The sequence below is a fragment of the Protopterus annectens genome, chromosome 4.part0 (genome assembly GCF_019279795.1).
Source record: "Protopterus annectens isolate FY-2018-M chromosome 4.part0, PAN1.0, whole genome shotgun sequence".
NCBI classification, from domain to species: Eukaryota; Metazoa; Chordata; order Ceratodontiformes; family Protopteridae; genus Protopterus; species Protopterus annectens.
Window position 1 is genome coordinate 889,733,478 of NC_056733.1, and position 16,230 is coordinate 889,749,707.

Here is a 16,230-nt window from a genome sequence, read left to right on the forward strand (position 1 = left end):
AAAGAGAGAGCGTCCACTCTCCAGGCCTTTGGATGGAAAATCCTTGAACAGAATTTTGTCAATTGGTGATCTTTGATGGGAGGCAAAGAGATCTATGTCTGGCCTTCCCCATGCTTGGATTATTTCTGTAAAAACTTTTGGATGCAACTTCCATTCGTGTGGATCTGTCATATTCCTGCTTAGGTTGTCTGCCAGCGTGTTTTCCTTGCCTGGCAAGTACTGTGCTTGAAGTTCGATTTGTAATTCCAGGGCCATGCCCCAAAGTGACATGGCCGGCCTGCACAGGTGGTATGAATGGGTTCCTCCCTGTTTGTTTATGTACCACATTACTGTGGTGTTGTCTGTCCTTATCAATAGTTGACCTGGATGCAGAAGGTCTTTGAAAGCTGTAATAGCATTTGTTACTGCTAGCATTTCCTTTTGATTGATGTGAAGGTGCTTTTCTTTTTGGGACCATTTGCCCTGAATGCACCGATCTGCCATGTGCGCCCCCCAGGCGTAGTTCGAGGAGTCTGTTGTGATGACTTGATTTGTTTGAGACTTGCAGAATGGGAGACCTGTGTTTGTTTGGCATGCTTGAGCCCACCACAGAAATTCCTTTTGTAGACATGGAATTAGTGGTATTATTGTTTCCAAACTGTGGCTGTATTGAGACCATAGCTTTTTCAGGTACCATTGAAGTTTCCTCATATGCAGCTTTGCACATGGGAATAGTAGGATGCAAGATGCCATGAATCCCAGAGCCTGAAGGATTTTCCTTGCAGTCAGCCTGGTGCAATTTGCTAGTGTTTTGAAGTATTGAGTTAGTTGCCCCTGCTTCTGTGGCGTGAGGTAGGCCATCTGGGTGTTTGTGTCCAAGTTGGCACCCAGGAAAATTATTTTCTGAGAGGGTATTAGCCTTGATTTCTTTTTGTTGACTGTGTATCCCAGAGAATTCAACAACCTTATTACAAAAGCCAGATGTTTCAGAAGAATGTGCTTGCTGTCCGCTTGGATCAGGCAGTCGTCTAAATATGGGTATATTTGTATCCCTTGAAGTCTGCAGTAGGCAATTACTGATGCCAGGCATTTCGTGAATACTCTGGGCGCAGTAGATAAGCCAAAGGGCAATGCAGAGAATTGATAATGGGTTGAACCTGCAAGAAATCTGAGGTATCTTCTGCAATTTTGTCTGATTGGGACATGCAGGTATGCCTCCTTGAGGTCCAATGTTACCAGTCAAGACTCCTTGCCCAGCATGGGAAGAAGCTGCTGTAATGTGAGCATCTTGAATTTTGGTACGATTAAAAAAGTGTTTAGGATGGATAGGTCCAATATAGGTCTCCAATCTTTTCCCTTCCTTGGTACCAGGAATAGTCTGAAATAAAAACCTTGACCTTGTTCGTGCGTAGGTACCTCTTGAATAGCTTTCATGGCTATAAGATCTGTAATTTGCCTTTGTGCCTCTGCCCACTGATTGTGTGGCAAGTTTGGCATGCCTCTCATTTTTGGAAGGGTGAGAAAATGGAATCTGTAGCCTCTGTTTATAATGTCCAGGATCCATTTGTCTTTTGTGACAATATGCCAATTTTTTGAAAATAATGCCAGTTTTCCTCCTAAGGGTGCTGCCATTTGAGTCTTGCTTGGCAGGGAAAGTCATTGGGCTTGCTTTCTGAATGATTGCGAGTTATCCTCACCACCTCTTTGTGTAGGAGCTTGCCATTGTCTGCCTCTAAACGATCCTTGGGATTGTCCTCTGCCCCTCGGGCGCCTGTATCTACCTCTTTGGGGTCTGTCCGTGGCTGGAAAGGACCAATTTTTGGAAGGCCAATTTCTACTGAAACGTGGGGGTTGTACCTGTAGAAAATCTTTCACAGTTTGCATTGATTTAGCCTTTTCCTCCATTTTCCTTAATACCTCCTCAGCATTAGCACCAAATACATCCTTTTGTAGAGGGGCATCTAGTAATTTAGCTTTGACATGATCAGGCAAGGTTTGTTCCTTGAGCAAGGCATGTCTACGTATGACTGATCCTGTAACAGCAGCTCTACATGAGGCCTCTAGAGCATCAAAACCACATTGTAAGATATGCTTACCCACTTGTTCTGCACTATGCATCAAATCATGCAACTCCTTCAAGTCTGGTTGTTCAGGTTGTGACATTTTACTTTTCAATTGTGATAACAAAAACTGTTGGTATTTTAGCATATGGAACTGACAGTTTAAGGCCCTGATGGTTAAGGTAGCCGAGGTATATACCTTTTTTCCCCACCTTTCTAAGGATCTGGAATCTCTCTCGGAAGGTAATGGATTTTTAGCAGTGGAGGCCTTAATTCCCTTGGGGCCCTGTGAGATGGCTTCTGGGTCAGCAGCATGGCTTTTGTATAGAAATTGGTGTGAGTCAGGAACCCTGTAGTTCCTGTCAGGCTTGACTGGGGCTGGAGGCAGAGAATCCGGGTTAAGGCAGGCCTCCGAGTAAACATCATCTAGGATGTCCAAGACAGGAGGTATAGCCAGAGGCCTGTGCTGAGGTAGCAGGAGAAATTCCCTAAGCCTTTTCTTGGAATCTGAATAATCCTGGCCTTCCCAGTGGAAGTGTTCCCTTAAGGTATGCAAAGTTTCCCCAAATGAATAATCCTCTGGGGGGGATACAGAAGGAATGGACTCCTCTGCATCAGAGTCTTCAAAAGGGGAGTAAGAATGTTCCTGATCAGAGTGCTCTGAAATAATGGCGCCCTGATCAGAGGAGGGGGATTCTTCCTCCACTCTGGGCCTTTTGACCGGTGGGGGTTGAGAACCCCTGATAAGAGAAATTAAATCCTCAGCCATTTTAAGCATCTGTTTTTTAGGCATGGGGCCAGGAGATGGGCCCTGTGTAGCTTGTCTCTTAGAATGCATGACTGCTTTAGACTTAGTGAAAGCCTTAATGGAAAAGGAAGAGAAAGGTCTGAAGACAGCTTGAGTGGAAGTAGACCTATCCACATTTTGAGGTTCAACGCCAGGAGTGGCTTCGGTATCTGTAGTCGGGGTGTGGGCAGAGGAGCCTGCGACCTCGGGCACAGAAGACACCGCCAATGAAGTGTCGTCGGTAGTCAGGGGCTGCGTAGGCGCCTCGCTGAGAACCGGACCACGTGTAGTCGGCTTTGGCATGGTGTCGGTAGAGGCTGCGGACCTCGTGTGTCGGTCCTTATCTTTGCGTTTTTTAGACAAAACTGGAGTCGGAGTATCTGACGACATAATATAGTTAAATGTTTTTCCAAAATAATGCTGGGCGAACTCCGCCCGACGCTTAATGGTGCGTTTGTTGAATGAAGCACAAAAGCGACAGACCGAGACGTCGTGGTCTGGGCCTATACAAGGTATACAGAGGGAATGGAAATCCTTATGCGGTATTTGCTTCCCACATGAAATACAATTATTAACTTTGTCTGACATCGGTCTGAGGCAAGAAAAGTTTCCCCAACGGGGTACTTAGCTTTCAAGAAGACTTCGGTTTCCAAATTTTCGTAATTTCAGGAGCTGGCCGACCAGTACTTGCGAACTGCTTCTGCTTTGGGCACCGCACGGCAAGAAAGACTGAAGAAAATGGCGTCGGCTCGACCAGTACTTGCGAACTGCTTCTGCTTTGGGCACCGCACGGCAAGAAAGACTGAAGAAAATGGCGTCGGCTGGTTCCTTTATACCCCTGTCGCACTGACGTCAGGGAAGAAGCGACGACAACCGACGCCGGACCTAGACTTTGGAATTCGGCCGACCGAGGACCCGCCTGACGGCAGGAGAACCCATCTGTTATGACTGCAGCTGTATGCACGATGAACATCATGCTCACAGCATCATAAGCACAAAGTCATAAAATATCAAGATTTGTAAACAGAAACAAGAGCAATGTGGAAGATACATACCCATATAGTTCTAATAGTAGTAGGAGCAATGGGTCTGAAAAAAAAAAGAGTCTATAATCATATTTAGATATGCTACCAATACATGCAACTCCGTACGAATTACAAAAGGTGACATTACTGGGCACATTGAGGGTGCTGTGAAGAGCACTTTTGGCTGACATCAAATAGTAAAACAATACTAATTTCATGAACTTTAATCGTACTTAGACTTATGAATGGGGTCCACTCCCATCATGCTATTAGAAACCCAAAAGATTTGGAGAAATTAAAAAAGGGGCAGTGCACAGCAATGTGCCAAACTGTAAACTGAGCCATCCACACTGTGCAAATCTACTGTGATAAATTCAGCACCAATTCTACCCCCCCCCCCACAAGACATCCCTCAGGATATACAATCAAACAAACTCCCCCAATTATCACTAGGGAGCAGGTCCTCAATGCAATCTTCAAGGTTAAGAACATTGCACCAATGGGTCCCAATAATAACCCATGAAGTTTCATATACAACATGAAATATGGACTATGAAGGCCACTGGAATCACTATTTAACTGTAGCTTCCAGACAGGCTTCATGCCAAATGAATAGAGAACTGCAACAGTCATACCTCTTCATTAGGGTGGGCCATCTATAGTACCACTAACTACAGACCCATAAGTCTAACTAATATCATATGCAAAGGTATAGAAAGAATCATCATAGAATTGATAAAACAATGACAGAAAAACATCAGACTCGGACCCAACTCACTTTGGTTTCATAGAGAGTAGGTCATGCTTACTCAACCTAGTGGACTTCAACAAGGCCACCAATGCAATGAAGGAGACATTGGGGACCTACAGACAATAGATCCTACCCAGTTCGGCTTTGTCAAGGGCAGATCCAGCCTTTTGAACCTGGTTGACTTATTCGAAACAGTCACCAAAGCCATAGATGAAGGGAAGGTAGTCCACACAGCCTATCTGGACCTTGCAAAGGCATTTGACACAATACCCCACTCGGGCATCCTAGATAAGCTATCCAGCTTAAATATAAACCCCTATGTCACAAGATGGGTCGCAAACTGGCTCAAAGACAGAACCCACAGAGTGAGAGTTGCTGGAGCCATGTCAGACTCGAAACCGGTCACAAGTGGTGTCCCACAGGGTTCTGTCCTGGGACCACTCTTTTTCGATATATACTTTTCCGAGGTACAGGCAAACATGGGAGGACTATGGCTCACCAAGTTCAGAGACTACTACAAACTGGGCGCCATAAATCAACTCTCCGGCTGACACAAACATCCTTCAAAAAGGTCTGAGAGAGACAGATAACTGGTGCCAGCGCCATGGTTTAAAGCTAAATGCCAAAAAATGTATAGTCATACCCTTTGGCAAAAACAATGTGCCTACAAATTACCACATAGGTGGAAACCCATTAAGTACAGAGAAAGTTATTAGGGACCTGGGGACCCAAGTTGATAGCAATCTCTCCTTTGAAAACCACATTGCCAAAGTGGTTAGAAAGACCTTCTACATAGCCCACCTCATCACGAAGGGTTTCACATCTAGATCAAGAGAGGTAATCGTTCCCCTTTATTCATCCCTCATCAGGCCCATCATAGAATACAATGCTCCTTTTGGGATGTACCTTACCCGACACCTGCAGCAATTAGAAAGACCCCAAAAGTATCTCACCAAGAGAATAAAGGGTCTCAAACAGATGCCATATGCTGCTCGGTTAAAAAAAACTCCAGCTCTACTCAGTTGCATACCGCCTACTTCGAGGCGATCTATGCCTGACATACAAAGCTATGTCAAATCCAGAATTAATGGACACGCTCCACCTCAGTAAATCTAAATCCCTTAGAGCCACACGCTCGAGGGACTTGAACCTCAGCACAGAAATAAATAGAACTTGCTGGAGGGACAGGTTCATAACCCAGAGGCTCCCTTCGCTCTGGAATAGAATTCCATTTCATGTGAGGCAGTGCACCTCACTGAATCTCTTCAAGAAGAATCTCGATAGGTGGATGGGGGATCGTAGGTTTGTCCCAGGGATTACTCCCGTGTCACTATTAGACAGAGGCACAGTAAACTAAAAAAAGGGCACAGTATACTCAAATCAAGGGGTGGCGTAAGCCATACAGAATCAGGCTAGGCTTATAATTACCCCAGGGCAGACAGCCTAGTATGAACCTATGAACCTATGAGAGCAAAATGATGCAGACTGCTTACTCTGACCTGGCCCAGGCTTTCAACACAAGACCCCACATGAACATTGTAAAACTCACAAAATTAGGTATAAACCTCTATGTCACCCACTAGACAGTCACATGGCTCACAGACAGGATCGCAAAAGTTAAGCTACGGCAATCCACAAGGAGGTTTGTCACTACTGCAATCCCTTCAAGTCACTGTTCTGGGTCTGCTCTTTTTTGGCATCTACTTCTCTGAAGTCAATGCCAATATCAAGTGGTTCTAGCTGACCAAGTTTGCAGAAGACTGCAACCTAGGTACACAGTCAACGAATCTCTCCTAGACGTTAACACCCTCCAAAAAGGCCAGTCACAGACAAATAAATGGTGCTGGAGTCACAGTCTAAAACTCAATGTCAAGAAATGCATAACAGTATCCTTTGGGAAGTAGTGTCCTCCTGGAAAGTATCACACTGACTACATACTCCTAAGAGCAGACCCAGTATTCAGGGATCTGGGGACACATGTAGACAATAACCTGGCCTTTGACCATCAGGTGTCTACAGTAGTAAGGAAATCATTCTATGTTGCATAACTTACAAGCAAGGGTATGACATCTAGGTGCAAGGAAGTCATCATTCCACTGCATTAGTCTCTCATCAAACCAATTATGGAGTACAAAAGCTCCCCTCGGTATGTACCAGACCAGCCACATGCAAATAATGGAACATCCACAGAGGATACTCACAAAAAGGATACAAGGCATAAACAACATGCCCTGTGCGGATCGCCTTAAAGCCTTATCCATGTACTCTGTCTTCTACAGACATCTGGCGTACAAGGCATCCTTGGATCCTGCTCTGATAAGCTTTCGGCACATCTTCAGAATTACCCAATCTGAGGAATAAACCTAGTCTGCGACACAAACAGGACATGTTGGGGACAGGTGTGTCTCGGAGTCTACCTCATCTCTAGAACAGGCTTTCCATCTACAAGTACAGTTCTTCCCTAACACAATCCAAGCACAGCTTGGACCACTGGGAAGGAAAATCGGAAATTCGTCTTGGTTTGGCACCTAAATCTGTAATAGCAAAGGCAGCCTGTACATGCCTGAGCACCCAACCCCTAGCCTGCATACATCACTTAAAATAATCAAAGGGTACCAAAAACTGTCAAATATTTTTGGGAAGCATGACAAGGCTTAAAAAAGTTCCTGTGGTCATTATCCTAGTGTACATCTATAAACAAGGCATACAATCAAGCCTCCTCCAATTTCCCCGATTGTGACAGAGCATTATTTGGTTAAATTACTTGCTCAGAATCAAATCCTGGATTACAAAAACAGCTAGCTAACAGCTCAGAATCTTAATTCTCTGTGCTTATACCAGACAAAAAAAATATATACATATATTTTCGGACAACCATGGTCAGACTCGCAACTACAATCTTCAATAAATGAGTTGCCTATTAGGCCACATGACCAACCTCAAAGTTACTATAAGAAGTCAGATTTGAGCCCGTGCCTCCGTTCTGCTACTGGAAGGAATTTCAGACAAATCGAGAATGGTGCCCAAGATGACTCGGCCACCCTGACAGCCTTCCTCAGTCAGGACTACTGTTAGGAAGACTCTGAAACCAAGGAAAAGGACTTAAACCCAGGTGAAACAAAACTAAGTGGCACCCAAGCAGGAGGTGGACAGTTGTCAACACTGGCATAAGTGATTCCAAGGGCAACAAAGCAGTCAAGACCCATGTTGGGGGGAGGGGGCAAGAACAGAAACATGCATCATTGAAGTCGGAACCATCCATAAGCCCTGTTTTGCAAAACAGGCCTGACACAGGACGACTTCAGGAAAAATTAGCCTTGACACCAAAGGGTGAAGCACTCATCATAATCAAGGGTGATGGTACCAGTAACAGAATGGGACAAGGCCAGCAAAATCTAATAGCAAGAGCTCAACATACCTTAACGTTACAGGGAGAGCATATCTGGGACCCCATGTACTTCACTGAAATAAAAACCTGCCACATCAAGAATAATCCAGCTCAGCCAAAACAGAAACTCTGGACCTGAAGAACCTTGCCAAGTGGACCACATTTTAAGCTTTGGTGCAGATGTGATGGACGCTGTACTGCTATGTCTAGGTCTGGGAGGCTATGACAAACTCACTTTTGACAAAACTAATCCGGAGTAGGGGTGAAGGCCCCAGTGTTAAGCTCCATGGGAAAATATGATGGTATAAGTCCACTGCAACTAGACTTTTGGGGGGCTGAGCAGGTGGAATAGCAAGGAAAGGGGATTCTCTAATTGGTTTGGAAGCAAACAATTCCTCCCATCTTTAGTGGGGAATGGCTTAAAGAAGATAAACTTATGAACTTATTAGGCCTTCGAGGGACTGGTTCCATGGAATCAGGGGACTCCCATGCCCTTCGAGCAATCAGATCCATGAGTTCGTCATTGGGCAGAGTAACCCAGGAGGTGGAAGGTTGAGACCCAAAGGCCTTCAGGAGCACCAACTCATCCTCAGTAGGGGTAACGGACTACCAGTCACCCCTCTGTTTCAGTATTTCCAGGATGTCTGCAAAGGAGACATCCTCTGAGGGGGACTGTGGGGACCCTTCTGATTCCTCTAAGTCGGTGTCTTATGTCAAGGATTCCTGAGGGGAATCCAAATGCCTCCTGTTGCAAAGTCTCTTTCTGGGGACCTCATTAGTGGGAGCGTCTGGTGAGGTCTCAGTAGAGCAGGGTTCACCCAAAGGTGTTACCTGCAGCTCTGGGTCTTGACACTTAGCAGGAACATGTGATGTAGAGGCAGAAAGCAGGTATTTTAGAGGAGGAAGAGGAAAGACCTGAGGAAGTGAGAGCCTTGGCAGACATTACCCTCCTCATGGCATTGAAGGCACCGGAGTCTCGACCCAAGGACCCCGCCTGTTCTGAAGAAGGCAGTTTCCCCGGTGCCGAGACCAAGGGCTCCTAACCAGGGGACGGAGCAGAGCTCATCTGCGCCGAGGCCCGGAGAGAAAGGGTCGGAACAGACGCGTCAGTTCGTCGTCGTCCCCCCGGAACCGACGAGACAGCGTCGGCTCAGAGACTCTTCGAATGGCAACGAAGAGATCAGGTTTGACGGAGCCGAAGTCACTGGGACAGGACTTGGCTAAGCGGGTTCCACAACCATCAGATCTTCCGCCTCCGAAGGCCTAGGTAAGGTAGGAGGAGTAGTCACAGGCAAAGGGACGGTAGAAGGAATCGAACCCGGTTGGGATGAAACCGAAAGTAATTTGGCCAATGCCGGGTTCTCTAAAAGCCTCTGCACCACACGATCCACATCGACGTCTGTAAAGGTCCCAGAAGAATGGGTCAAAGGGACCAAAGAAGCCACAGATCTAAGAATTGGAGATTTCAACACCTCTGACACCGGCTCCAGCTCAGAGGGTTGGCTCCGAAAGATCGGTTCGGTGCATGGCTCCTATGACTTACGAACCGGCGACCGCACCTTAACAGAGGTGCTCGGAACAGAGGGCCTGGGTTCCGAGGACACCCTTGAAGACTTCGACCCTTTCGAAGACTTGGAGGTCTGGTCATTCTTATCCAAGGCTTACTGAAAATCAGGTTTCAATAGTCCTCTGTCCATTAGCTTTCTCCTCCTTTCAAGCAATACTCTGCCACAAAAGTGGCAGACACAGCAATCCTCCTTTAAGTGCAGAGATCCTAGGCAATATACACAGGACACATGATTGTCCGTAATGGACATTTTCTGCCCACAGTCACACCTCTTGAAACCTGACTTCTCTCTTTTTGGTCAGACATATCAAACACACAATTATCAGATGCCTGATAATAATACACAAAAAAGGTACTATAAGACGTTCTAAATATAGCAAAAAGCACACTATCCCAAGCTAAATAAAAGGGATACAGTTATCTAATTATTTATATGAAAAGCACACTATCTAAAACTAAGTATAAGGGATAGGGAAATCAAATTGACAGAGCCCTGTCAACTATTTGAGAGAAGCACATAGTGCCTAGTGCCTAAACAAAAATGAGGGCACGGCCCAAGAGCAACCGTTCCAACAACACAAACACAACTAATCCACACAAGAGGGACACAGCCCTAAAAAAAAATATTTTATCAATTAGAATATAAACTCTACGAAATATAGCAGTACAAATTGCTCAAAAGACAGAAAAAAAGAACTATACTGGCCCGAGCTCTCTGGAGAACTTGTGATCCGTTGCAGCGGCAAACTAGATCTGGGATTAGTCAGAGAGCATCATGGGATAGGGACTGTGCCTCGAGCTACTCAGGGATCTTGAGCTTGGAAAGCGGCCGGCTTGGAGCAGATGGATCGGCTATGTACCCACATGTAAGAACAAACGGCGAGATTGAACAACTTCACATTACACATTTCTATGCAATACATGGTTTCTGAAAGTCTCTAGTTTAAATTGGTGGCTGGTTATGTTACATCCATCAGGCACAAAAAAAACAGAGGGAGAGAGTGAGTGTGTAAGCATGTCTGTGTGCTTGTGCGTGTTAGCGACAAAGAGAGAGATAGAGACACTTACCCGACTTTTGGCCTTCATAAATACGTGGGATTCCATCTCCTTGCTGGACTTGGAATGGGCAACACCAGCTCTCCTCATGGCTTCCTCACTAAGAGAGGAAAAAAATCATTCAATTAAATGAATATATACATCCACACACATATTCTGTTCGTATCTACTTATTCATCTCTGAAGACAGTTAAACATTTACCTACATACAAGTGGTATGCTTCTGGAATACAATAATTGTATCTATACATATATCTATAAATAAATGTAAAATATGTTCTTGTATAATATTGTATGCATTTAGGAGAAAGTGCTGTAATTCATAAAATTATTTGTTAGATTGTTTTTTTAAGTGGAGCTTTTCTCCCCGGGCCTCCACTGAAAATGGACCTGTGTCCAGTCGGACTTTCCCGGTCAACAAATGTAAAATAAAATAAAAATAAATAAATATACTCACACACTCACACACACATACTCACACACACATACTCACACACAGAAACAGATAAACAGCTGAGAAACCCAAATATTACAAGTGGCAAACCAAGGTTTTAAAACACTTACCTTTGTGTAACATTAAACCAAAGGAAGCCAGAGGAGATGCATGTACATCAGAAGCAACCTGGACAATAAAAAATCTGCTCTCTAGTTTATGCTATACTACATATAGAATAACTTAAGCAGCAGGCAAGTCAGAAAGTCCAACCTTTAATTACAGGCAACACAGTCGGTACATACACATAGCCTGTACCACTTCTATAACTACCATTTAATATCATGAGGGAACACAATAGTGTGGCCCTTTGACAGATCCTAAAACACTCAGTTTCATTTCAGTACATCAGAAGTTAGTCCGTTTCAGGTGCTGCAACAAGGTCAGGCTGCGTGACTGCAAGAAGATAAAAGAGGAGCTTCTTGCTTTAAAAAAAAAAAAAAAAAATTACCACTAAGAGTTTCTGCAATCTGGAAGCTAGTAAATATAAATATCAGGTGTGGCGCAGAAGCAGATATGCAACATCAAGGAGGATATGTAGTCCCCTTTAAAATATTTGTACAGCAGCTGCTGCTCTAAGATTCACACTGCAGTTTTACCACACTGTCATCACACTTATTACTTATATCCACATCCAGCAATTATGCCCACTTGATTGTGATAACAAAAAGGCCATGGTAAAGTATTCCAACCTACTTTATACAAATTAATACGGTCTGCAAATCCATATTAATGGCCAACACGACTGTGACAGAAGAATCAGCCTCATCACCGACAAACAACCCCAATACACAGTAATTTAAGCTCTGTCGTTGACTGTATATACCACAGATGTCCAATTGTGATAAAATAATTATGGACGCAATGTACTTAGTTTATTTTACACAAAGACACAATGGCCCAAGTATTCCTACTTACTTCACAAAAATGAAAACCAGAACAGTAAAGCCAAAGATGTTTGATCTGAACACACAACAGGGTAAGTTACTTTCATCCACAGCTGGCCCCCATTCTCTACCCCCACCCAGCAATTACATCCACTTTGCTGTGTACAACTAATTGGGTTATGATAAAAATACTCGTCAGTCTCTTAGAGCAAGAATCAGGGACAAAGGCCAAAAGCAGGGACAGATTTCAAATATTACTCCTCTATACTTAAATATGGCTGAGAGCTAGCTTCAGCTGCATTTCACAGACAGTAGCTGCACGCATTCCAACCTACTTTACAAAAATGCAAACTAGCCCTGCAAAGCCAGACAACTAAGCAAGTGACAAAAGGAGAGTTACTTTATCCACCAATAGCAATTACAGACTTTCCTGCATACACCTCATCTGGCTGTGATTTAAAAGTACCTCTCAATCTCTTACCAAAATAATAAGACAAAGCCAAAAATAATTAAAGGCAGAAATCCAAAAATCACACACAGGCTTTAAATACTGTTCCTATACATTTATAATAAAGTTAACTGGCAGAGCTAGCCACCCGGCAGTGTAAACTTTGTCCCTAGATGATTGTCACTGTTGAAGTGATACCCCGACAACATCTGCTAAAATGGGAAAAAGGCATTGTGGATGGTTGGATAGATATGCTGCTTTAGTGTGTATTTTCTAAAGGATATCAAGTTGGGAACTTGCCTGTCATAATTTAGTGATTAATATTTAATTTTTTGGAAAGCCACAAATGTTGCAAAGAACACAGCAAATATTTAAGGCATACAAAAAAAGATACAGAAGAAAGGTAATTTCCCAGGAAAAAAAGTTCACTACAAACCTCAAACACAAAACACACTTTTGGGAGCAGGCAACTCCATACTGTAACTAAATACGTATTAATAAAAAGTACAAACAAGGGGTCAGAAACATAGCTATCAACAAATTAATTAATTCAATAAAATATAAACATATCTTTCTCGTATTTACTTCTTTTGGCTGTTCCCATTAGGGGTTGCCACAGTAGATCATCTGTTTCCATTTCTTCCAGTCCTCTGCATCTTGATCTGTCGCACCAACTACCTGCAGGACTTCTCTCACCACATCCATAAACCTCATCTTGGGCCTTCCTCGTTCCCTCTTACCTGGCAGCTCCATCCTTTGCATCCTTTTCCCAATATACCCAGCATCTTTCCTCAGCACGTCCAAACCAACGCAATCTCGCCTCTCTGGCTTTATCTCCAAACTGTCCAACCTGAGCAGACTCTCTAAATATACTTATTCCTAGTCCTGTCCATCCTCGTCACAACCAATGCAAATCTTAGCATCTTTAACTCTGCCACCTCCAGTTCGGACTCCTGCCTTTTTGTCAATGCCACAGTCTCCAACCTATATAACATAGCTGATATCATTACCCTCTTGTAGACCTTCCTTTTCACTCTTACTGGTACCCATCTGTCAGACATCACACCTCACAATCTTCTATACCCACTCCACCCTCCTCTGTACTCTCTTCTTCACCTCTCTTCCACACTCACCATTACTCCAAACTGTTAATCTCAAGTATTTAAACTTAACCATCCTTGGCAACTCTACTCCCTGCATCCTCACCATTCCTCTACCTTCCCTCCCATTTACACACATATATTCTGTCTTAGTCCTGCTGACTTTCATTCCTCTCCTCTCTAGAGCACATCTCCACCTCTCCAGGGTCTCTTCAACCTGTTCCCTACGCTCATTAGAGATCACAACGTCATCTGCAAAACTCCTGTCTGATATCGTCTGTCAACCTGTCCATCAACATTGCAAATAAGAAAGGGCTCAGAGCTGATGCTTGATGTAATCCCACCTCTACCTTAGTCACATCCGTCACTCCTCACCACTGTCACACTACCCTTGTACATACCCTGTACCACTCTTACATACTTCTCTGCCACTCCTACCTTCCTCATACAATACAACTCCTCTCTAGGCATCCTGTCATATGCTTTCTCCAAGTCCAGAAAGACAATGCAACTCCTTCTGACCTTCTCTATACTTGTCCATCAACACTCAGAGCAAATATAGCATCTGTAGTGCTCTTTCCCCGACATGAAACCATACTGCTGCTCACTAATAAAATCAACCTCCTTTCTTAACCTAGCTTCCACTAATCTTTCCCATAACTTCATGCTGTGACTAATCAATTTTACTCCTCTGTAGTTACTACAACTCTGCACATTACTCTTATTCTTAAAAATCAGTATCAAAACACTACTTCGCCACTCCTCAGGCATCTTCTCACATTCCATGACTTCATTAAAGAAACTGGTTAAAAAAAAATTCCACTGCCATCTCTCCTAAACACCTCCATGCTTCCACAGGTATGTCATCTGGACCAACAGCCTTTCCATTATTCATCCTCTTCATAGCAGTCTTTACTTGCTCCTTGCTAATCTGCTGCACTGGCTGATTCACTATCCCCAAAAAATCCAACATTCTCTCTCTCTCATTTTCTTCATTCATCAGCACCTCAAAGTACTCTTTCCATCTGTTCAATGCACTCTCCTTGCTGTGAGTACATTTCCCGCATTATCCTTTATCACCCTTACCTGCTGCACATCTTTACTAGCTCGGTCCCTCTAACTGGTACAGGTTCTTTTTTCCCTCCTTAGTGTCCAACCTTTCATACAACTCTCCATACGCCTTATCCTTAGCCACCTCTCTTTTCTCCATATGTCTCATCTCCTTACACTCCTGCCTACTTTCTTCATCTCTCTGACAATCCCACTTCTTGTTCGCCATCCTCTTCCTCTGTATACTCTCCTGTACTTCCTCGTTCCACCACCAGGTCTCCTTGTCCTCCTTTGTCTGTCCAGATGTCACACCAAGCACCTTTCTAGCTGTTTCCCTTACCAGCTCTGCTGTAGTTACCCAGCTATTTGGTAACTCTTCACTGCTAATCAGTGCCCGTTCTCAACTCTTTCCTGAACTCCACCTCACAATCACCCTTTTTCAACTCCTACCATTTGCTCCTTGGCACTGCCCTCACACTCCTCCTCCTCTTCTTGATCACAGTCATCCTACAGACCACCATCCTATGCTGCCTAACTACACTTTCTCCTGTCACCACTTTACAGTCTCTAATCTCCTTCAGACTGGCCCTTCTACAAAGGATATAATCCACCTGTGTGGATCTTCCTCCACTCTTGTACAGAGCCCTATGCTCCTCCCTCTTCTTAAAATACGTACTCACCGATAAATTACTGACATGTTTCCTAATCCTCAATCATACTTAGCTGTTTTTTCACCACAGACTTACAGTTTCAAAGAAGAAATTACTTCTAGTAGAGCCTCTGATAACTGCAGATGAAATGTAAGCCCACCTGCCATAACCCAAAATGCATTTGGTCCGCATCCTGTGATCAGACATAGAAAAGGCACAGAGGCATAAAACTGGGATTCCAGGAGGAATTAACAGACATAGTTTGCAGCGTTTTTCACATACAAAAAAAAAAAATCAGCAACAGTATCAAAGTACTTTAAAAAAAATACCACTGGCACCGTACTCTACTGCTGTTGATGCTAGTACCACCTCAGTCTGAATAACTGTCAGAGAATTCACTGACCCGAGTTCCACTAAAAGTGGTCTTCAAGTTAATTAAGGCCATCCGTGGAGCCATGCACCTCAGGCAGCTGCCCAAATCATCCTCATTATAATATCATTCAACATTTAGTACATTTTCTTCAGCTCTCGTTCATTTAAAAAAAAAAAAAAAAAAAGGACTACAACTGAACATTTTGATTTTACCTTTATCTTCTATGCTGCTACTGCAACGAAACAACCCAAAAATAGTAAGGTAGGAGTAGCTATAATGAAGTGATCGTTTTAAGCCTATGTTTGTTCTTCTCCCAATACAGTGAATGTTTCCCAAAATACAGTTTATGTTTCCATTATGCACTTTCCTGCCATCTCCTGTCTCCGCTAAATACATGACAAACGCATGCAGTAGCGGTTTCTCTGAATAATTCACAAAGCAGGTTTTTCTTTCTATAAACTTCTAATTTTGTTAGTGGCAAGTACTATGGACTTCTGACACCTTTGTTGTTGCATCAAAAAAAGTGGTTAATAAGCCAAATCAGAAAGGGTCAGACGTGTCTTGAGGCCAACATAAACAAAATATAAGCAAGCACTTGATTTATTTGGCTGTCCAC

At 43.7% G+C, this 16,230-nt stretch overlaps 1 protein-coding gene across 1 annotated transcript in view; it reads right to left on the reverse strand.

The window, feature by feature from the left end:
* LOC122800363 (mediator of RNA polymerase II transcription subunit 15-like) overlaps positions 1 to 16,230 on the reverse strand; it is an 886,273-nt gene that overhangs the window by 760,089 nt on the left and 109,954 nt on the right. Inside the window, exon 2 of the mRNA XM_044069812.1 lies at positions 10,626 to 10,713. Within this exon, the coding sequence (XP_043925747.1) occupies positions 10,626 to 10,713 (88 nt within the window). The remainder of the gene's footprint in view (positions 1 to 10,625; positions 10,714 to 16,230) is intronic.